The sequence below is a fragment of the Oncorhynchus kisutch genome, unplaced genomic scaffold (genome assembly GCF_002021735.2).
Source record: "Oncorhynchus kisutch isolate 150728-3 unplaced genomic scaffold, Okis_V2 Okis03b-Okis08b_hom, whole genome shotgun sequence".
NCBI lineage: Eukaryota > Metazoa > Chordata > Actinopteri > Salmoniformes > Salmonidae > Oncorhynchus > Oncorhynchus kisutch.
In genome coordinates, this window is record NW_022261980.1 from 18,524,086 (window position 1) to 18,547,629 (window position 23,544).

Below are 23,544 nucleotides of genomic sequence, written 5' to 3' on the forward strand. Positions count from 1 at the left end.
GCCGGTACAGCGTATAACCAGCCAGCTGTTCTATCCTGCCGGTACAGCGTATAACCAGCCAGCTGTTCTATCCTGCCGGTACAGCGTATAACCAGCCAGCTGTTCTATCCTGCCGGTACAGCGTATAACCAGCCAGCTGTTCTATCCTGCCGGTACAGCGTATAACCAGCCAGCTGTTCTATCCTGCCGGTACAGCGTATAACCAGCCAGCTGTTCTATCCTGCCGGTACAGCGTATAACCAGCCAGCTGTTCTATCCTGCCGGTACAGCGTATAACCAGCCAGCTGTTCTATCCTGCCGGTACAGCGTATAACCAGCCAGCTGTTCTATCCTGCCGGTACAGCGTATAACCAGCCAGCTGTTCTATCCTGCCGGTACAGCGTATAACCAGCCAGCTGTTCTATCCTGCCGGTACAGCGTATAACCAGCCAGCTGTATGTTGATGTGGCCGTCTTTCAGCCGCGACTCCGTGAAGCATAAGATGTTACAGTTTTTAATTTCCCATTGGTAGTTTAATCCTCCCAATAACTCGTCCATTTTATTGGCCAAAGATTGCATGTTTGCAAGCAGAATTGAGGGGAGTGGGGGTTTATTCGATCACCTCCTACTCCTCAGAAGGCAGCCCGCCCTCCGGCCTCTCTCCGCCTCCTCTTCATGTGGGTCGGGGCCTGTTACCGAGGGAGCCGTATATCCTCCGCCTCGTCAGAGTCGTGAAAGAAGAAAAAGGATTCTGTCCATGGTGAGTAAATCACAGTTCTGATGTCTAGAGGTTATTTTCGGTCATAAGAGATGGTAGCGGCAGCATTATGTCAAAAATAAGTTACAAACAACGCAGATAAACAAACAAAAAAAACTATCGGTTTGGGGCACGTAAAACATCTGCCTTCTGTTCCGGCGCCATTTTTGGAAAAGAGAAAAAGTGAAAACCCATAGACACTGGGAATAACAGCCCTGCACTAGTGACAGACGTTAACCAGTAGCTGGTCAGAGCCCTGCACTAGTGATAGACGTTAACCAGTACCTGGTCAGAGCCCTGCACTAGTGACAGACGTTAACCAGTAGCTGGTCAGAGCCCTGCACTAGTGACAGACGTTAACCAGTAGCTGGTCAGAGCCCTGCACTAGTGACAGACGTTAACCAGTACCTGGTCAGAGCCCTGCACTAGTGACAGACGTTAACCAGTAGCTGGTCAGAGCCCAGCAGGGTTCATGTTGGGAGAGGAATTCCCTCCTAGCCTCTTAATAACTCAGCAGGGTTCATGTTGGGAGAGGAATTCCCTCCTAGACTCATCATAACTCAGCAGGGTTCATGTTGTGAGAGGAATTCCCTCCTAGCCTCTTAATAACTCAGCAGGGTTCATGTTGGGAGAGGAATTCCCTCCTAGACTCATCATAACTCAGCAGGGTTCATGTTGGGAGAGGAATTCCCTCCTAGACTCATCATAACTCAGCAGGGTTCATGTTGGGAGAGGAATTCCCTCCTAGACTCATCATAACTCAGCAGGGTTCATGTTGGGAGAGGAATTCCCTCCTAGACTCATCATAACTCAGCAGGGTTCATGTTGGGAGAGGAATTCCCTCCTAGACTCATCATAACTCAGCAGGGTTCATGTTGGGAGAGGAATTCCCTCCTAGCCTCTTAATTTTGTATTTATTTTATTTTATTTCACCTTTATTTAACCAGGTAGGTTAGTTGAGAACAAGTTGTCATTTACAACTGCGACCTGTCCAAGATAAAGCAAAGCAGTTCGACACATACAACAACACAGAGTTACACATGGAATAAACAAAACATACAGTCAATAATACAGTAGAACAAAATAAAACAAAAAGTCTATATACAGTGACTGCAAATGAGGTAAGTTAAGGAAATAAATAGGCCATGGTGGCGAAGTAATTACAATATAGCAATTAAACACTGGAATGGTAGATCGGCAGAAGATGAATGTGCAGGTAGAGATACTCAGGTGCAAAGAAGCTAAATAAATAAATAAATACCAGTATGGGGATGAGGTAGATAGATAGATGGGCTGTTTACAGATGGGCTATGTACAGGTGCAGTGATCTTTAAGCTGCTCTGACAGCTGGTGCTTAAAGCTAGTGAGGGAGGAGATGTGTGTCTCCAGCTTCAGAGATTTTGGGCAGCAGAGAACTGTAAGGAAAGACGACCAAAGGAAGAATTGGTTTTGGGGGTGACAAGTGAGATATACCTGCAGGAGCGAGTGCTGCTATGGTGACCAGCGAGCTGAGATAAGGCGGGGCTTTACCAAGCAGAGACTTGTAGATAACCTGTAGCCAGTGGGTTTGGCGACGAGTATGAAGCGAGGGCCTACCAACGAGAGAGTACAGGTCGCAATGGTGGGTAGTGATGGGGCTTTGGTGACAAAACGGATGGCACTGTGATAGACTGCATCCAGTTTGTTGAGTAGAGTGTTGGAGGCTATTTTATAGATGACATCACCGAAGTCGAGGATCGGTAGGATGGTCAGTTTTACGAGTGAAGGATGCTTTGTTGCGATATAGGAAGCCGATTCTAGATTTAATTTTGGACTGGAGATGCTTAATGTGAGTCTGGAAGGAGAGTTTACAGTCTAACCAGACACCCAGGTATTTGTAGTTGTCCACGTATTCTAAGTCAGAGCCGTCCAGAGTAGTGATGCTGGACGGGCGAGCAGGTGCGGGCAGTGATTGATTGAATAGCATGCATTTAGTTTTACTTGCGTTTAAGAGCTGTTGGAGGCCACGGAAGGAGAGTTGTATGGCATTGAAGCTCGTCTGGAGATTAGTTAACACAGTGTCCAAGGAGGGGCCAGAAGTATACAGAATGGTGTCGTCTGCGTAGAGGTGGATCAGAGAATCACCAGCAGCAAGAGCAACATCATTGATGTATACAGAAAAAAGTCGGCCCGAGAATTGAACCCTGTGGTATACACATAGAGACTGTCAGAGGTCCAGACAACAGGCCCTCCAATTTGACGCACTGAACTCTATCAGAGAAGTAGTTAAACCAGGCGAGGCAATCATTTGAGAAACCGAGGCTGTCGAGTCTGCCAATAAGAATGTTGTGATTGACAGAGTCGAAAGCCTTGGCCAGGTCGATGAATACGGCGGCACAGTAATGTCTCTTATCGATGGCGGTTATGATGTCGTTTAGAACCTTGAGCGTGTGGCTGAGGTGCACCCATGACCAGCTCTGAAACCAGATTGCATAGCGGAGAAGGTATGGTGGGATTCGAAATGGTCAGTAATCTGTTTGTTGACTTGGCTTTCGAAAACCTTAGAAAGACAGGGTAGGATAGATATAAGTCTGTAGCAGTTTGGGTCTAGAGTGTCACCCCCTTTGAAGAGGGGGATGACCGCGGCAGCTTTCCAATCTTTGGGAGGTTGAACAGGCTAGTAATAGGAGAGGTTGAACAGGCTAGTAATAGGAGAGGTTGAACAGGCTAGTAATAGGAGAGGTTGAACAGGCTAGTAATAGGAGAGGTTGAACAGGCTAGTAAAAGGGGTTGCAACAAAGGGTTGCAACAAATTCGGCAGATAATTTTAGAAAGAGGGGGTCCAGATTGTCTAGCCCAGCTGATTTGTAGGGGTCCAGATTTTGCAGCTCTTTCAGAACATCAGCTATCTGGATTTGGGTAAAGGAGAAATGGTGGGGGCTTTGGCGGGGTGCTGTGGATGGTGCCGGGCAGTTGACCGTGGTAGGGGTAACCAGGTGGAAAGCATGGCCAGCCGTAGAAATATGAGTATTGAAATTCTCAATTATAGTGGATTTATCAGTGGTGACAGTGTTTCCTATCTTCAGTGCAGTGGGCAGCTGGGAGGAGGTGCTCTTATTCTCCATGGACTTTACAGTGTCCCAGAAATTTTTTGAGTTGGTACTACAGGATACAAATTTCTGTTTGAAAAAGCTTGCCTTAGCTTTTCTGACTGCCTGTGTATATCTGTCACACGGGGCCCTTCTCACACGGAGCCCTTCTCACACGGGGCCCTTCTCACACGGAGCCCTTCTCACACGGGGCCCTTCTCACACGGGGCCCTTCTCACACGGAGCCCTTCTCACACGGGGCCCTTCTCACACGGAGCCCTTCTCAAACGGGGCCCTTCTCACACGGGGCCCTTCTCACACGGAGCCCTTCTCACACGGGGCCCTTCTCACACGGGGCCCTCCTCACACGGGGCCCTTCTCACACGGAGCCCTTCTCACACGGAGCCCTTCTCACACGGGGCCCTTCTCACACGGAGCCCTTCTCACACGGAGCCCTTCTCACACGGAGCCCTTCTCACACGGGGCCCTCCTCACACGGGGCCCTCCTCACACGGGGCCCTCCTCACACGGGGCCCTTCTCACATGGACCCTCCTCACACGGAGCCCTTCTCACACGGGGCCCTTCTCACACGGGGCCCTTCTCACATGGACCCTCCTCACACGGGGCCCTCCTCACACGGGGCCCTTCTCACATGGACCCTCCTCACACGGAGCCCTTCTCACGTGGCCCTCCTCACACGTGGCCCTCCTCACACGGGGCCCTTCTCACACGGGGCCCTCCTCACACGGGGCCCTTCTCACACGGGGCCCTCCTCACACGGAGCCCTTCTCACACGGGGCCCTTCTCACACGGGGCCCTTCTCACACGGAGCCCTTCTCACACGGACCCTCCTTACACGGGGCCCTTCTCACATGGACCCTCCTCACACGGGGCCCTTCTCACATGGACCCTCCTCACACGGGGCCCTTCTCACACGGGGCCCTTCTCACATCGAGCCCTTCTCACAAAGAGCCCTCCTCACACGGGGCCCTCCTCACATGGACCCTCCTCACACGGAGCCCTCCTCACACGGGGCCCTTCTCACACGGGGCCCTTCTCACACGGAGCCCTCCTCACACGGGGCCCTTCTCACATCGAGCCCTTCTCACACGGAGCCCTTCTCACACGGGGCCCTTCTCACACGGGGCCCTTCTCACATCGAGCCCTTCTCACATCGAGCCCTTCTCACACGGAACCCTCCTCACACGGGGCCCTTCTCACATCGAGCCCTTCTCACAAAGAGCCCTCCTCACACGGGGCCCTCCTCACATGGACCCTCCTCACACGGAGCCCTCCTCACACGGGGCCCTTCTCACATCGAGCCCTTCTCACACGGAGCCCTTCTCACACGGGGCCCTTCTCACACGGGGCCCTTCTCACATCGAGCCCTTCTCACATCGAGCCCTTCTCACACGGAACCCTCCTCACACGGGGCCCTTCTCACACGGAGCCCTTCTCACACGGAGCCCTTCTTACACAGGGCCCTTCTCACACGGGGCCCTTCTCACACGGGGCCCTTCTCACACGGGGCCCTTCTCACATCGAGCCCTTCTCACATGGACCCTCCTCACACGGGGCCCTTCTCACACGGGGCCCTTCTCACACGGAGCCCTTCTCACATCGAGCCCTTCTCACATGGACCCTCCTCACACGGGGCCCTTCTCACACGGAGCCCTTCTCACACGGAGCCCTTCTCACACGGAGCCCTTCTCACACGGGGCCCTTCTCACACGGAGCCCTTCTCACTTTGGTCATTCCTGATTTAGGAGATCCTATCATTCTTTCCGACCACTAGTGACTGGTTAGATATTACCTAGGACAGGGTTAGTCAAGAAAACCTATCTCAGTTTATGGTGTCATTTAGTGTCTGGTTAGAGATTACCCAGGATAGGGTTAATCTGGTTATCTATCTCAGTTTATGGTGTCATTTAGGTTCTGGTTAGAGATTACCCAGGTCAGATCAGGTAATGTGTATGTCCTCACCCACTGTAGCCTGTGTGTGTGTGTCCTCACCCAGTGTAGCTAGCACCCCGCAGGCGGCCCAGACACACAGACAAGGTCCTACGGCTCCCGTTTCCAGCAGCACTGCCTTAGGGGAGATGAAGATGCCGGAGCCAATCATGGTTCCTACGATCAGACAGATCCCACTCAAAAGGCCCACCTGCAGAGAGAGACAGGATGTGGTTATGACAACTTCCTGTGACGGTGATACAGGCGGTAGATATATATATATATATTATTTTTATGGAATAAACTATGTCCTGTGTCACCACTCAATCAATGACTGACAGGCTCATGATAGTGTTTATAAACACAGTGTAGTGTGAGTTAGTGAGTAGTTAACTCAATGAGTCCCACTGTCACGCCGGCGTAATTTAGGACTTCTGAACCCCTTTTAAACATGGTGTGTTTCTTCTGAGTCCGTAGATACCAACCATTTGTCTGTGTGTTAACGGGAAAGGAGCTAGAGGGGGGTTTGTAAGACAAGCACAGATCCCCAAAGGTCACAGGGGACAAAAAAAATTCAGAATCTATAGAGTCAGAATGCGAAAAAAAGGGGAAAATGTGACAATTGAACATATCACTGGAATATTCCTCAATAAACTATTGAGAGGTACTGACCCTGGGTTCCTGAGAGCCTCACGGTGTAAACTACAGAATGAAGCAGTAGTTTGATTGAGAGGTACTGACCCTGGGTTCCTGAGAGCCTCCCGGTGTAAACTACAGAATGAAGCAGTAGTTCTATTAAGAGGTACTGACCCTGGGTTCCTGAGAGCCTCACGGTGTAAACTACAGAATGAAGCAGTAGTTCTATTGAGAGGTACTGACCCTGGGTTCCTGAGAGCCTCACGGTGTAAACTACAGAATGATGCGGTAGTTCTATTGAGAGGTACTGACCCTGGGTTCCTGAGAGCCTCACGGTGTAAACTACAGAATGAAGCAGTAGTTCTATTGAGAGGTACTAACCCTGGGTTCCTGAGAGCCTCACGGTGTAAACTACAGAATGAAGCAGTAGTTCTATTGAGAGGTACTGACCCTGGGTTCCTGAGAGCCTCACGGTGTAAACTACAGAATGAAGCAGTAGTTCTATTGAGAGGTACTGACCCTGGGTTCCTGAGAGCCTCACGGTGTAAACTACAGAATGAAGCAGTAGTTCTATTGAGAGGTACTGACCCGTAAACAGCTTCCTAACATTCCTCAGTCAGTCAGATACTGTTGTCAGAGTCACTCAGTAACCCTGTACACTGTAACAGGACTATACATTTACAGCTACCATACAAAGGCCTTGTACACAAGCCAGGAGGATTGATGTTGGTCACTCAAGTAGCTTATGTACTTGTAGCAAGCGAGAACACGAATAGAACCAGAATGCAATGTCATACTTGGTCAGTTATCACACGAATGGAACCAGAATGCAATGTCATACTTGGTCAGTTATCACACGAATGGAACCAGAATGCAATGTCATACTTGGTCAGTTATCACATGAATGGAACCAGAATGCAATGTCATACTTGGTCAGTTATCACACGAATGGAACCAGAATGCAATGTCATACTTGGTCAGTTATCACACGAATGGAACCAGAATGCAATGTCATACTTGGTCAGTTATCACATGAATGGAACCAGAATGCATTGTCATACTTGGTCAGTTATCACACGAATGGAACCAGAATGCAATGTCATACTTGGTCAGTTATCACACGAATGGAACCAGAATGCAATGTCATACTTGGTCAGTTATCACACGAATGGAACCAGAATGCAATGTCATACTTGGTCAGTTATCACACGAATGGAACCAGAATGCAATGTCATACTTGGTCAGTTATCACACGAATGGAACCAGAATGCAATGTCATACTTGGTCAGTTATCACACGAATGGAACCAGAATGCAATGTCATACTTGGTCAGTTATCACACGAATGGAACCAGAATGCAATGTCATACTTGGTCAGTTATCACATGAATGGAACCAGAATGCAATGTCATACTTGGTCAATTATCACATGAATGGAACCAGAATGCAATGTCATACTTGGTCAGTTATCACATGAATGGAACCAGAATGCAACGTCATACCTGGTCAGTTATCACATGAATGGAACCAGAATGCAATGTCATACTTGGTCAGTTATCACATGAATGGAACCAGAATGCAATGTCATACTTGGTCAGTTATCACTTGAATGGAACCAGAATGCAATGTCATACTTGGTCAGTTATCACACGAATGGAACCAGAATGCAATGTCATACCTGGTCAGTTATCACATGAATGGGACCAGAATGCAATGTCATACTTGGTCAGTTACCACATGAATGGAACCAGAATGCAATGTCATACTTGGTCAGTTATCACTTGAATGGAACCAGAATGCAATGTCATACTTGGTCAGTTATCACACGAATGGAACCAGAATGCAATGTCATACTTGGTCAGTTATCACATGAATGGAACCAGAATGCAATGTCATACTTGGTCAGTTATCACAAGAATGGAACCAGAATGCAATGTCATACTTGGTCAGTTATCACACGAATGGAACCAGAATGCAATGTCATACTTGGTCAGTTATCACACGAATGGAACCAGAATGCCATGTCATACTTGGTCAGTTATCACACGAATGGAACCAGAATGCAATGTCATACTTGGTCAGTTATCACATGAATGGAACCAGAATGCAATGTCATACTTGGTCAGTTATCACACGAATGGAACCAGAATGCAATGTCATACTTGGTCAGTTATCACACGAATGGAACCAGAATGCAATGTCATACTTGGTCAGTTATCACACGAATGGAACCAGAATGCAATGTCATACTTGGTCAGTTATCACACGAATGGAACCAGAATGCAATGTCATACTTGGTCAGTTATCACACGAATGGAACCAGAATGCAATGTCATACTTGGTCAGTTATCACACGAATGGAACCAGAATGCAATGTCATACTTGGTCAGTTATCACACGAATGGAACCAGAATGCAAGTCATACTTGGTCAGTTATCACATGAATGGAACCAGAATGCAATGTCATACTTGGTCAGTTATCACATGAATGGAACCAGAATGCAATGTCATACTTGGTCAGTTATCACTTGAATGGAACCAGAATGCAATGTCATACTTGGTCAGTTATCACACGAATGGAACCAGAATGCAAGTCATACTTGGTCAGTTATCACACGAATGGAACCAGAATGCAAGTCATACTTGGTCAGTTTTCACACGAATGGAACCAGAATGCAATGTCATACTTGGTCAGTTATCACACGAATGGAACCAGAATGCAATGTCATACTTGGTCAGTTATCACACGAATGGAACCAGAATGCAATGTCATACTTGGTCAGTTATCACACGAATGGAACCAGAATGCAATGTCATACTTGGTCAGTTATCACGCGAATGGAACCAGAATGCATTGTCATACTTGATCAGTTATCACACGAATGGAACCAGAATGCAATGTCATACTTGGTCAGTTATCACACGAATGGAACCAGAATGCAATGTCATACTTGGTCAGTTATCACACGAATGGAACCAGAATGCAATGTCATACTTGGTCAGTTATCACACGAATGGAACCAGAATGCAATGTCATACTTCATTTGTAGTTATATTTGAAAAGCAAAGAAATGGTTTCTATTTCACGTCCCAAAGATTTATCAAACAGACAATTGGGATACATGTTTTTGGTAAAGGTCCCAGCTTGATCTAGTCTGGTTTATTATTATCTGATGTGGTAAAGGTCCCAGATTGATCTAGTCTGGTTTATTATTATCTGATGTGGTAAAGGTCCCAGATTGATCTAGTCTGGTTTATTATTATCTGATGTGGTAAAGGTCCCAGATTGATCTAGTCTGGTTTATTATTATCTGATGTGGTAAAGGTCCCAGATTGATCTAGTCTGGTTTATTATTATCTGATGTGGTAAAGGTCCCAGATTGATCTTGTCTGGTTTATTATTATCTGATGTGGTAAAGGTCCCAGATTGATCTAGTCTGGTTTATTATTATCTGATGTGGTAAAGGTCCCAGATTGATCTAGTCTGGTTTATTATTATCTGAGGTGGTAAAGGTCCCAGCTTGATCTAGTCTGGTTTATTATTATCTGAGGTGGTAAAGGTCCCAGATTGATCTAGTCTGGTTTATTATTATCTGATGTGGTAAAGGTCCCAGATTGATCTAGTCTGGTTTATTATTATCTGATGTGGTAAAGGTCCCAGATTGATCTTGTCTGGTTTATTATTATCTGATGTGGTAAAGGTCCCAGCTTGATCTAGTCTGGTTTATTATTATCTGAGGTGGTAAAGGTCCCAGCTTGATCTAGTCTGGTTTATTATTATCTGATGTGGTAAAGGTCCCAGATTGATCTAGTCTGGTTTATTATTATCTGATGTGGTAAAGGTCCCAGATTGATCTAGTCTGGTTTATTATTATCTGATGTGGTAAAGGTCCCAGATTGATCTAGTCTGGTTTATTATTATCTGATGTGGTAAAGGTCCCAGCTTGATCTAGTCTGGTTTATTATTATCTGATGTGGTAAAAGTCCCAGATTGATCTAGTCTGGTTTATTATTATCTGATGTGGTAAAGGTCCCAGATTGATCTAGTCTGGTTTATTATTATCTGATGTGGTAAAGGTCCCAGATTGATCTAGTCTGGTTTATTATTATCTGATGTGGTAAAGGTCCCAGATTGATCTAGTCTGGTTTATTATTATCTGATGTGGTAAAGGTCCCAGCTTGATCTAGTCTGGTTTATTATTATCTGATGTGGTAAAGGTCCCAGATTGATCTAGTCTGGTTTATTATTATCTGATGTGGTAAAGGTCCCAGATTGATCTAGTCTGGTTTATTATTATCTGATGTGGTAAAGGTCCCAGATTGATCTATTCTGGTTTATTATTATCTGATGTGGTAAAGGTCCCAGATTGATCTAGTCTGGTTTATTATTATGTGATGTGGTAAAAGGTCCCAGATTGCTGTTCTGAGAGGAATCATTTTGACAGAGAGAGCCAGTGAGACAGAGTCTGCGTGTGAAATGGCACCCTGTTTTCTACACAGGGATTAGGGTTCCACTTGGGACACACTGGGATCAGTGAGTTCAGTGAGTGTGGAACAGACTACAGCAGGGTTAAAACGCGGGGGGGGGGGGGGGGGTAGAGGTTGGTACCGGCTGACACTGTAGTTAAAGCTGTCTGCTCTGGGCTGGCTGGCTGGCTGGCTGGCTGGCAGATTACATTAATGATCGTGAGAGCCATTGGAGATCCTATGCTGCGAAACTCTACTCAGGCTCCCTCTCTGTCAGACACACACATTAGGGTGATCACATAAACATAAATTACAATGTTGAAGCTCATTTACTGCATTTCAATACAATTTAAAATCTCTAAAATGCTATTTGAAGAACAGCAAACAAGCAAAAATGACCCCGGCCATTATCACTTTGGTGATAGGTTCATTCACCTATAAACACACAGCCTGTTAGCTGTAGGTTCATTCACCTATAAACACACAGCCTGTTAGCTGTAGGTTCATTCACCTACAAACACACAGCCTGTTAGCTGTAGGTTCATTCACCTCAGTCCATCTACAAACACAGCCTGTTAGCTGTAGGTTCATTCACCTCAGTCTATCTATAAACACAGCCTGTTAGCTGTAGGTTCATTCACCTATAAACACACAGCCTGTTAGCTGTAGGTTCATTCACCTATAAACACACAGCCTGTTAGCTGTAGGTTCATTCACCTATAAACACACAGCCTGTTAGCTGTAGGTTCATTCACCTATAAACACACGGCCTGTTAGCTGTAGGTTCATTCACCTATAAACACACAGCCTGTTAGCTGTAGGTTCATTCACCTATAAACACACAGCCTGTTAGCTGTAGGTTCATTCACCTATAAACACACAGCCTGTTAGCTGTAGGTTCATTCACCTCAGTCCATCTACAAACACAGCCTGTTAGCTGTAGGTTCATTCACCTCAGTCTATCTACAAACACAGCCTGTTAGCTGTAGGTTCATTCACCTCAGTCTATCTACAAACACAGCCTGTTAGCTGTAGGTTCATTCACCTATAAACACACGGCCTGTTAGCTGTAGGTTCATTCACCTATAAACACACAGCCTGTTAGCTGTAGGTTCATTCACCTATAAACACACAGCCTGTTAGCTGTAGGTTCATTCACCTATAAACACACAGCCTGTTAGCTGTAGGTTCATTCACCTCAGTCCATCTACAAACACAGCCTGTTAGCTGTAGGTTCATTCACCTCAGTCTATCTACAAACACAGCCTGTTAGCTGTAGGTTCATTCACCTCAGTCCATCTACAAACACAGCCTGTTAGCTGTAGGTTCATTCACCTATAAACACACAGCCTGTTAGCTGTAGGTTCATTCACCTCAGTCCATCTACAAACACAGCCTGTTAGCTGTAGGTTCATTCACCTCAGTCTATCTACAAACACAGCCTGTTAGCTGTAGGTTCATTCACCTCAGTCCATCTACAAACACAGCCTGTTAGCTGTAGGTTCATTCACCTCAGTCCATCTACAAACACACGGCCTGTTAGCTGTAGGTTCATTCACCTCAGTCCATCTACAAACACACGGCCTGTTAGCTGTAGGTTCATTCACCTCAGTCCATCTACAAACACAGCCTGTTACCTGTAGGTTCATTCACCTCAGTCCATCTACAAACACACGGCCTGTTAGCTGTAGGTTCATTCACCTCAGTCTATCTACAAACACAGCCTGTTAGCTGTAGGTTCATTCACCTCAGTCCATCTACAAACACACAGCCTGTTAGCTGTAGGTTCATTCACCTCAGTCCATCTACAAACACAGCCTGTTAGCTGTAGGTTCATTCACCTCAGTCTATCTACAAACACAGCCTGTTAGCTGTAGGTTCATTCACCTATAAACACACAGCCTGTTAGCTGTAGGTTCATTCACCTCAGTCCATCTACAAACACAGCCTGTTAGCTGTAGGTTCATTCACCTCAGTCTATCTACAAACACAGCCTGTTAGCTGTAGGTTCATTCACCTCAGTCCATCTACAAACACAGCCTGTTAGCTGTAGGTTCATTCACCTCAGTCCATCTACAAACACACGGCCTGTTAGCTGTAGGTTCATTCACCTCAGTCCATCTACAAACACAGCCTGTTAGCTGTAGGTTCATTCACCTCAGTCCATCTACAAACACACGGCCTGTTAGCTGTAGGTTCATTCACCTCAGTCCATCTACAAACACACGGCCTGTTAGCTGTAGGTTCATTCACCTCAGTCCATCTACAAACACAGCCTGTTACCTGTAGGTTCATTCACCTCAGTCCATCTACAAACACACAGCCTGTTAGCTGTAGGTTCATTCACCTCAGTCCATCTACAAACACAGCCTGTTAGCTGTAGGTTCATTCACCTCAGTCTATCTACAAGCACAGCCTGTTAGCTGTAGGTTCATTCACCTCAGTCCATCTACAAACACAGCCTGTTAGCTGTAGGTTCATTCACCTCAGTCCATCTACAAACACAGCCTGTTAGCTGTAGGTTCATTCACCTCAGTCCATCTACAAACACACGGCCTGTTAGCTGTAGGTTCATTCACCTCAGTCCATCTACAAACACAGCCTGTTAGCTGTAGGTTCATTCACCTCAGTCCATCTACAAACACAGCCTGTTAGCTGTAGGTTCATTCACCTCAGTCCATCTACAAACACAGCCTGTTAGCTGTAGGTTCATTCACCTCAGTCCATCTACAAACACAGCCTGTTAGCTATACAATCTACCTACCTCAGTCCATCTACAAACACACAGCCTGTTAGCTATACAATCTACCTACCTCAGTCCATCTACAAACACAGCCTGTTAGCTATACAATCTACCTACCTCAGTCCATCTACAAACACACGGCCTGTTAGCTATACAATCTACCTACCTCAGTCCATCTACAAACACACAGCCTGTTAGCTATACAATCTACCTACCTCAGTCCATCTACAAACACAGCCTGTTAGCTGGTTTATTATTATCTGATGTGGTAAAGGTCCCAGATGCAGTGGTTGTATTTTAATGTAGGTCTATAGGGAGGATAGGTCCTGTGGAGATGTTCATATTGTAACATACAGTGGTTGTATTGTAATGTAGGTCTGTAGGGAGGATAGGTCCTGTGGAGATGTTCATATTGTAACATACAGTAGTTGTATTGTAATGTGGGTATATAGGGAAGATAGGTCCTGTTGAGATGTTCATATTGTAACATACAGTGGTTGTATTGCATTGTAGGTCTAAAGGGAGGATAGGTCCTATTGAGATGTTCATATTGTAACATACAGTGATTGTATTGTAATGTAGGTCTATAGGGAAGATAGGTCCTGTGGAGATGTTCATATTGTAACATACAGTGGTTGTATTGTAATGTAGGTCTATAGGGAAGATGGGTCCTGTGGAGATGTTCATATTGAAACATACAGTGATTGTATTGTAATGCAGGTCTATAGGGAAGATAGGTCCTGTTGAGATGTTCATATTGTAACATACAGTGATTGTATTGTAATTTAGGTCTATAGGGAAGATGGGTCCTGTTGAGATGTTCATGATGAAATATATCTTATGTTTTTTCTTATCTTGTTTGATGAGATTAGTGCAGATTCTCCCAGGGGCCCCGACTTCAAGTTTGGGAACCACTCTACTAACCTCTCGGTCTCCTCTGCTTTCTCCTACATCACTTTCTGTCTAAGCCTCACCACTGAGCACCACATCACTGTCTGTCTCAGTAACTTTTTGTAAAGTCAGTGGTGGAAAGAACTTAAGTAGTACTTAAATACTTAAGTATTTTTTATACTTAAAAATATATATATCTGTCACGACTTCCGCCGAAGTCGGTCCCTCTTCTTGTTCGGGCGGCGTTCGGCGGTCACCGTCACCGGCCTTCTAACCATCTCTGATCCACTTTTCATTTTTCATTTGTTTTGTCTTTGTTTTACACACCTGGTTTCAATTCCCCATTTACATGTTCATTATTTAACCCTCTGTTTTCCCCATGGTTTTTGTGCGTGATTGTTTTATTGTAAGTTCGGTCCAATGTTTGTGGGCTTGTTGTTACTTCATGTATTTGGAAATTTTGAGTAAAGTTCTTTGTGTTACTCATCTCTGTTGTCCTGCACCTGACTCCTCTGCACCAGCTACACCCAGAGCCTTACAGTATCTGTAATTTTTGACAACTTTTACCTCACTACATTCCTAAAGAAAATTATGTACTTTTTACTCCATACATTTTCCCTAACAACTTTAAGCACTTGTTACATTTTGAATGATTAGCATTTCAGGGAAACGGTCCAATTCACACACTTATCAAGATAACATCCCTGGTCATCCCTACTGCCTCTGATCTGGAGGACTCACTAAACAGAGAACATCCCTGGTCATCCCTACTGCCTCTGATCTGGAGGACTCACTAAACAGAGAACATCCCTGGTCATCCCTACTGCCTCTGATCTGGAGGACTCACTAAACAGAGAATAATCCCTGGTCGTCCCTACTGCCTCTGATCTGGAGGACTCACTAAACGCATTTAGTTTGTAAATTATGTCTGAGTGTTGGAGTGGCTGTCCGTATATTTATAATAATGATGCTATCTAGTTTGCTTAATATAAATCATTTGAAAGAATCATACTTTGACTTTTGATCCTAAACTTCTTATGGCTCCAGGGGCTTGGATGAAAGGTGCACAGAGGTGCCCATATTCAATGGCCTGTTCCTCAGTCATAGTTGCTAATATTTGAATATTATTATTAGTATTAGATAGAAAACACTCTAAAGTTTCTAAAACTGTTTGAATTATGTCTGTGAGTTTAACAGAACTCATATAGCTTGCAAAAACCTGAGAAATTCCACTTCCTGTATTTCTTCTATTTCTGGGGGTGGCAGATTTTCAACCAAGCTCTCATTGAAATTACAGCGAGATATGGATGAGTTTTCACTTCCTACACCTTCCACTAGATGTCAATAGTCAATAGAACTTTGTCTGATGACTCTAATGTGAAGGGGGGTCGAATGACACAGGAAATGGTCACCACTCGTTTGACATGTTTCTACTGACTGTTACATAACTTTTGAACATTTCGTCACGTTATAGTGGACGCGCTTTGTGACTTTGGAATTGTTTACCAAACGCGCTAACCAAAGTAGCTAATTAGACATAAATAACGGCCATTTTCGAACAAATCAAGCATTTCTTGTGGACCTGGGATTCCTTGGACTGCATTCTGATGAAGTTCATCAAAAGTAAGGCTAATTTGGCTTCTGTTCTGAGCGCCGTCTCAGATTATTGCATGTGTTGCTTTTTCTGTAAACTTTTTTTGAAATCTGACACAGCGGTTGCATTAATAATAAGGAGAGGTATATCTATAGGTATATCTATAATTCAATGTATTATCATCTACATTTATGATGAGTATTTCTGTTGAAACGATGTGGCTATGCAAAATCACTTGATGTTTTTGGAACTAGTGAATCTAATAAGCCAATGTAAACTCTGATTTTTTATATATTAATATGAACTTTATCAAACCAAACATGCATGTATTGTGTAACATGAAGTCCTATGAGTGTCATCTGATGAAGATCATCAAAGGTTAGTGATTCATTTGATCTTTATTTCTGCTTTTTGTGACTGCTATATTTCGCTGGAAAATGGCTGGGCTTATTGTGGTTTGGTGGAGACCTAACATAATAGTTTGAAGTGCTTTCACTGAAAAGCCTATTTGAAATCGGACACTTTGGTGGGGATTAACAACAAGATTACCTTTAAAATGATATAAAAGACATGTATGTTTTAGGAATTGTAATTATGAGACTTCTGTGGTTTGAACTTGGCGCCCTCTATTTTCACTGGTAGTTGTCATATCGATCCCGGTATTGGGATTGCTGCCATAACAAGTTAAGTATATTTTAGAAATTACATTTACTTTTGATACTTAAGTACATTTAAAACTAAATAGTTTTATTTAAGTAGTATTTTACTTGAGTCATTTTCTATGAAGGTATCTTTACTTTGTATGACAATTGGGAACTTTTTCCAACCACCAAAGTTATTATGAGAACTTTTGAGTAACGTATGTGTTTTTGCTCCTGCTGAGGTAGACTCCGTTTAACGTCATCTTCATCCTTCATCCTTCTAGCTGGCTCAGTAATACCAGCCAGAGCCCTTCAACGTTGCTGCACTAGAAGTCTCTGCCGGCAGCCACCTGACTGACTGACACGTCTAAAAGGAGACTATTTACCAGTTGTGCATCTCCCTCCGAGAGTCACTTTTTGTTTGTTTGGGGGATGTCTGGAGACACGGCATGAGCAGTGGGGCGGTTTTAAAATGGTCTTTTGTCTGGTATTACACACACACACACACACACACACACACACACACACACACACACACACACACACACACACACACACACACACACACACACACACACACACACACACACACATACACACACACACACACAGAGGAAGACAGACTAACACACATACTGTCCTCTACATTACTCACATCCTTCTGTAGCACGGTAGCCTTCACGTCTTCCTCAGCAGGCTTGGAGTGGGAGGAAGACATATTGGAGGTTGGGTCGGGGGCGGGGCCTCCATTAAACATGTCCTTCCTCTTCCTCACACTGCCCTCGTCCATGTCACCCTGCTCACACACACACACACAAAGATGCACACAAACATGCACACACACACACACACACACACACACACAAACACGTAAGAGGACAACGCCAAGTTCAAACCACAGAAGTCTCATAATTACAATTCTCTTCCTGGTCTCGTCAATTCACCGTCATTCAAAGACTCAATCATGGACACATAATGACAGTTAATGGCTGCTTCGCATGATGTATTGTTGTGTCTACCTTCCTGCCCTTTGTGCTGTAGTCTGTGCCCAGTGTTTGTACCATGTTTTGTGCTGCTACCATGTTGTGTTGCTGCCATGCTGTGTTGTTACCATGTTGTGTTGCTGCCATGCTGTGTTGTTACCATGTTGTGTTGCTGCCATGCTGTGTTGTTACCATGTTGTGTTGCTGCCATGCTGTGTTGCTGCCATGCTGTGTTGCTGCCATGCTGTGTTGCTGCCATGCTGTGTTGTTACCATGTTGTGTTGCTGCCATGCTGTGTTGCTGCCATGTTGTGTTGCTGCCATGCTGTGTTGCTGCCTGCTGTGTTGCTGCCATGCTGTGTTGCTTAGGTCTCTCTTCATGTCGTGTTGTGTTGCTGCCATGCTGTGTTGTTACCATGCTGTGTTGCTTAGGTCTCTCTTTACGTCGTGTTGTGTTGCTGCCATGCTGTGTTGTTACCATGCTGTGTTGCTGCCATGCTGTGTTGTTACCATGCTGTGTTGCTGCCATGCTGTGTTGCTTAGGTCTCTCTTTATGTCGTGTTGTGTTGCTGCCATGCTGTGTTGTTACCATGCTGTGTTGCTGCCATGCTGTGTTGCTGCCATGCTGTGTTGCTGCCATGCTGTGTTGCTGCCATGCTGTGTTGTTACCATGCTGTGTTGCTGCCATGCTGTGTTGTTACCATGCTGTGTTGTTACCATGCTGTGTTGCTTAGGTCTTTATGTACTGTGATGTACAGTACCAGTCAAAAGTTTGGACACACCAACAACTTATTCATTTTATTTTTACTATATTCTACATTGTAGAATAATAGTGAAGACATCAAAACTATGAAATAACACGTATGGAATCAGGTAGTAACCAAAAAAGTGTTAAACAAATCAAAATATATTTTATATTTGAGATTCTTCAAAATAGCCACCCTTTGCCTTTATAGCTACTCTCTTGGCATTCTCTATTTATAAAGCTTTTCAGACTGTCTTGAATGAGTTCCCACATATGCTGAGCTCTTATTGGCTGCTTTTCCTTCACTCTTCGGTCCAACTCATCCCAAACCATCTCAATTGGGTTGAGGTCAGGTGATTGTGGAGGCCAGGTCATCTGATGCAGCAATCCATCACTCTCCTTCTTGGTCAAATAGCCCTTACACAGCCTGGAGGTGTGTTGGGTCATTGTGCTGTTGAAAAACACCACTAAGCGCAAAACAGATGGGATGGCATTTCACTGCAGAATGCTGTGGTAGCCATGCTGGTTAAGTGTGCCTTGAATTCTAAATAAATCACTGACAGCGTCACCAGCAAAGCACCGCCACACCATCACACCACCTCCTCCATGCTTCACGGTGGGAACCACACATGCGGAGATCATCCGTTCACCTACTCTGCGTCTCAGAAAGACATGGCGGTGGGAACCAAACATTTCAAATTTGGACTCATCAGACCTAAGGACAGATTTTCACCAATCTAATGTTCATTGCTCGTGTTTCTTGACCCAAGCAAGTCTCTTCTTTTTATTGGTGTCCTTTAGAAGTGGTTTCTTTGTAGCAATTCAACCACGAAGGCCTGATTCACCCAGTCTCCTCTGAACTCTAATGAACTTATCCTCTGCAGCAGAGGTAACTCTGGGTCTTCCTTTCCTGTGGCGGTCCTCATGAGAGCCAGTTTCATCATAGCGCTTGATGGTTTTCGCGACTGCACTTGAAGAAACATAAAGAGTTATTGAAATGTTTCGTATTGACTGACCTTCGTGTCTTAAAGTAATGATGGACTGTTGTTTCTCTTTGCTTATTTGAGCTGTTCTTGACATAATATGGACTTGGTCTTTTAGCAAATAGGGCTAACTTCTGTATACCCCCCCTACCTTGTCACAACACAACTGATTGGCTCCTACACATTAATAAGGAAAGAAATTCCACAAATTAACTTTTAACAAGGCACACCTGTTAATTGAAATGCATTCCTGGTGACTACCTCATGAAGCTGGTTGAGAGGATCAGGATGTCACCCTACTACCTGTCCTGGTAACTGTAGCCACAACTGAGGGTCTGTATCCCAGCAAGCACCCTATACCCTATAGGCCCTGGTCTAAAGACTGAGGGTCTGTATCCCAGCAAGCACCCTATTCCCTATAGGCCCTGGTCTAAAGACTGAGGGTCTGTATCTCAGCAAGCACCCTATACCCTATAGGCCCTGGTCTAAAGACTGAGGGTCTGTATCCCAGCAAGCACCCTATTCCCTATGGGCCCTGGTCTAAAGACTGAGGGTTTGTATCCCAGCAAGCACCCTATTCCCTATAGGCCCTGGTCTAAAGACTGAGGGTCTGTATCCCAGCAAGCACCCTATGCCCTATAGGCCCTGGTCTAAAGACTGAGGGTCTGTATCCTAAAAGACACCCTATTCCCTATAGGCCCTGGTCTAAAGACTGAGGGTCTGTTTCCCAGCAAGCACCCTATTCCCTATAGACCCTGGTCTAAAGACTGAGGGTCTGTATCCCAGAAAGCACCCTATTCCCTATAGGCCCTGGTCTAAAGACTGAGGGTCTGTATCCTAAAAGACACCCTATTCCCTATAGGCCCTGGTCTAAAGACTGAGGATCTGTATCCCAGCAAGCACCCTATACCCTATAGACCCTGGTCTAAAGACTGAGGGTCTGTATCCTAAAAGACACCCTATACCCTATGGGCCCTGGTCAAAGTAGTGGACTATATATGGAATATGAAGCCATTTGACAGTGACTGTGTGTACCAACACTGTTCAGACTCATTAAGTCATCCTGTTGCAGTGTTTTAGTATATTGATGATGTGGCTGTGCGTTAGCAACAGGCGGGCTGGCGCCAGGGGCAGTAAACACACAGACTGCATACTAAATAGAACCCTATTCACTACACAGTGCACTATTTTTGACCAGGGCCCTATGGAACCAGGTCAACAGTAGTGCACTACGTAGGGAATAGGGTGCTATTCTGCCACAGTAAATACAGTACTGAGAGGGCGTCAATGAGTCACTAGTCCTTTTGTCTGTCTGTATGTCCGTCTGTCTCTCAACAGATTAATGATAAATCAAATGGGATGTGAAGATTTACAGATAAAGGTTGTTCCTGGATGTTTCAGATACCAGTTCATCTGTCAGCGGGTGTCCAAACCGATCCACATGAAGCGTTGTTCAGAAACAACGATTCCAAAGCTACGAATCCCTTTGACTCGTATGGTTTTATTCCTAAAATACCTGTTATCTGTTGTGACTGAACCGATGTGGCCTGTCCTTCAGTAGCCAATCAAACTGTTATGTACCTGCATATGACTGTCCGATAACAGCTGTGTGAACAGTGTGGGAGACAGCTGTTCTAGCCAATGAGAGGCAGCGGGTAGACCTATCCCCATTCTAATAGGCTACGGGTGGCACCTTCAACATTCAGATGCTTGTTAATTAAATTGCTTTCCCAATGTCACATTTTTGTCTTCATTAGTTGAGTGACAACCGATGAAAACTTGGTTGTCCATCGTTACCAAACGCTAATGGTGATCCCCCCCCACACACACGGACCACTCAGTTAGAGAAGTGATCTCAGACAGGCCCAGCTCAGAGAGGCCAGGCTCAGGAAGGTCCAGCTCAGAGAGGTCCAGCTCAGAGAGGTCCAGCTCAGAGAGGCCCAGCTCACAGAGGCCCAGTTCAGAGAGGTCCAGCTCAGAGAGGTCCAGCTCAGAGAGGTCCAGCTCAGAGAGGCCCAGCTCACAGAGGCCCAGCTCAGAGAGGCCCAGCTCAGAGAGGCCCAGCTCAGAGAGGCCCAGCTCAGAGAGGTCCAGCTCAGAGAGGCCCAGTTCAGAGAGGCCCAGCTCAGAGAGGCCCAGCTCAGAGAGGCCCAGCTCAGAGAGGCCCAGCTCTTGAGCTCCCATCAGCAGCAGATATTCATGTTAAATGGAAAATGTCTGTACATGCAAACAAAGATGTTGTTCATCGTATCGAATCTAACTGAATCACATTGATTTGTGTATAAAATTGCCTTGAGAGGGAAAGATGCACATTCATATTAAACCACATAACACTCAAATCACATAAGTCCGGTTCTGATGAGGTATGCTCTGGTAAACAGCTCACAGGCTGGATCCCAAATGGCTCCCTATTCTCGATATAGGGCACTACTGTTGACCAGAGCCAAATGGCACCCTATATAGGGAACTACTGTTGACCATAGCCAAATAGCTCCCTATTCCCAATCTCTATAGACAAACATTGGCAGTAGAATGGCCAGAACTGAAAAGCTCAGTGACATTCAACGTGGCACCATCACAGGAGCCACCTTTCCAACAAGTCAGTTCGTGAAAGTGAAATGGTTGGAGACTCCAAAAACCACTCAAGCGTTCTTCTCTTTTGCTCTATGCATCCAGGTGAGTGGGGCTTGGTCACTGATGAGGGTGAAGTGGTGCCCTAGCAGGTAGTATTTCACGCTTTCTAGAGGCCACTTTACTGCCAGAGCCTCTTTCTCAACGACTGAGTAGTTGGTCTCCCGTGGTTCCAGCTTCCTGCTTAAAAACAGGATGGGGTGTTCCACCCCTTCTACCTCTTGGTAGAGCACGGCTCCCAAGCCGACCTCTGAGGCATCCGTCTGAACAACTCTCTCTCTCTCAAAGTCTGGTATCACCAGCACTGGATTACAGCAGAGAGCCTCCTGTAATGTCTGGTACCACCAACACTGGATTATAGCAGAGAGCCTCCTGTAATGTCCTAAATCCTTTGGTGGCCCTTTCATCCCATTTGACCATGTTTTGGCCCTCTGGCTCTAGTCATGTCAGTGAGTAGGGTGGCCACTGTGGCATAACTTGGGACGAACTTCCGGTAGTAATCGGTCAACCCTAGGAAGGCTCGATCCTGCTTCTTGTTTTCTGGTCTCGGCCCATCCTCTAATTGCCTCCACCATCTTCAGTTGGGATTTGATCTTCCCACGGTGTATCCCAGATACTCGGTTTCCTCTAACCCCACGTAACATTTGGCAGGGTTTGCTGTGAGCTCTGCCTTTCTAAGGGCGTCTAGCGCTGCCTGTACCTGGGGTAAGTGAGATTCCCAATCTGGGCTGTAGATCTCCACGTCATCTGAATAGGTTGCAGCGTAAGCTCTGTGCGGGTTTCAGGACTTGGTCCATTAGCCATTGAAAGGTGGGCCCCTGCGTAAGCCAAATGGCTTGACGGTGTATTGAAACAAACCGTCAGGGGTTGCAAAGGCTGTTTTTTCTTCGGCTCTGGGGGTCAAAGGAATTTGCCAGTAACCTTTGGCTAGGTCCAGGGTCGTAATGTACAGAGCGTTACCAGTTTTCTCCAGCAGTCCATCTACTCGGGGCATTGGGTAGGCATCACACTTGGAGATTTAATTTACCTTCTGAAAACAATTTCAAAACCGCCAAGACCCATCATGCTTGGAGACCATCACAATTGGGCTAGACCCTATGTGACTCTTCAACCACTCCATCTGTCAACATTTTTCTCTGCTCTAATCGCAGCTCGTCGAGCCTTGGGAACCCGATACGGCCTAGTGCTTAATTTTCTCCCTGGTAGGGAAACAATATCATGAGCCGTAACCTCAGTTCGGCCTGGTATCCATGAAAACACATCTCTGTTTTTATGAACCAGGGTCTTTACTTCCTGTGCTGGGGACAGAGAGGTGAAACATGCACTTTTGGCTGCCTCCTGAGTGGGTATGGGGTACGTGACAATGTGTTTCTCTCTCTCGCCATGCTTTTAACTGGTTAATTTGATAGATTTGTTCCGGGGGCCGACAACTTGGCTGTCGGATCCGATAATTAACTTCTTGGCGCACCCATCCCGT

The 23,544-nt window shown here is 45.5% G+C and overlaps 1 protein-coding gene across 1 annotated transcript in view; it reads right to left on the reverse strand.

Moving 5' to 3' along the window:
* The window catches only part of LOC109881607 (b(0,+)-type amino acid transporter 1), a 55,424-nt gene that overhangs the window by 19,312 nt on the left and 12,568 nt on the right, over positions 1-23,544 (reverse strand). The window contains exons 3-4 of the mRNA XM_031812847.1: positions 17,382-17,522; positions 5,819-5,966 (exon numbers count right to left, since the gene is read on the reverse strand). Coding sequence (XP_031668707.1) covers positions 5,819-5,966; positions 17,382-17,516 — 283 coding nt within the window. The 5' untranslated portion in view covers positions 17,517-17,522. The remainder of the gene's footprint in view (positions 1-5,818; positions 5,967-17,381; positions 17,523-23,544) is intronic.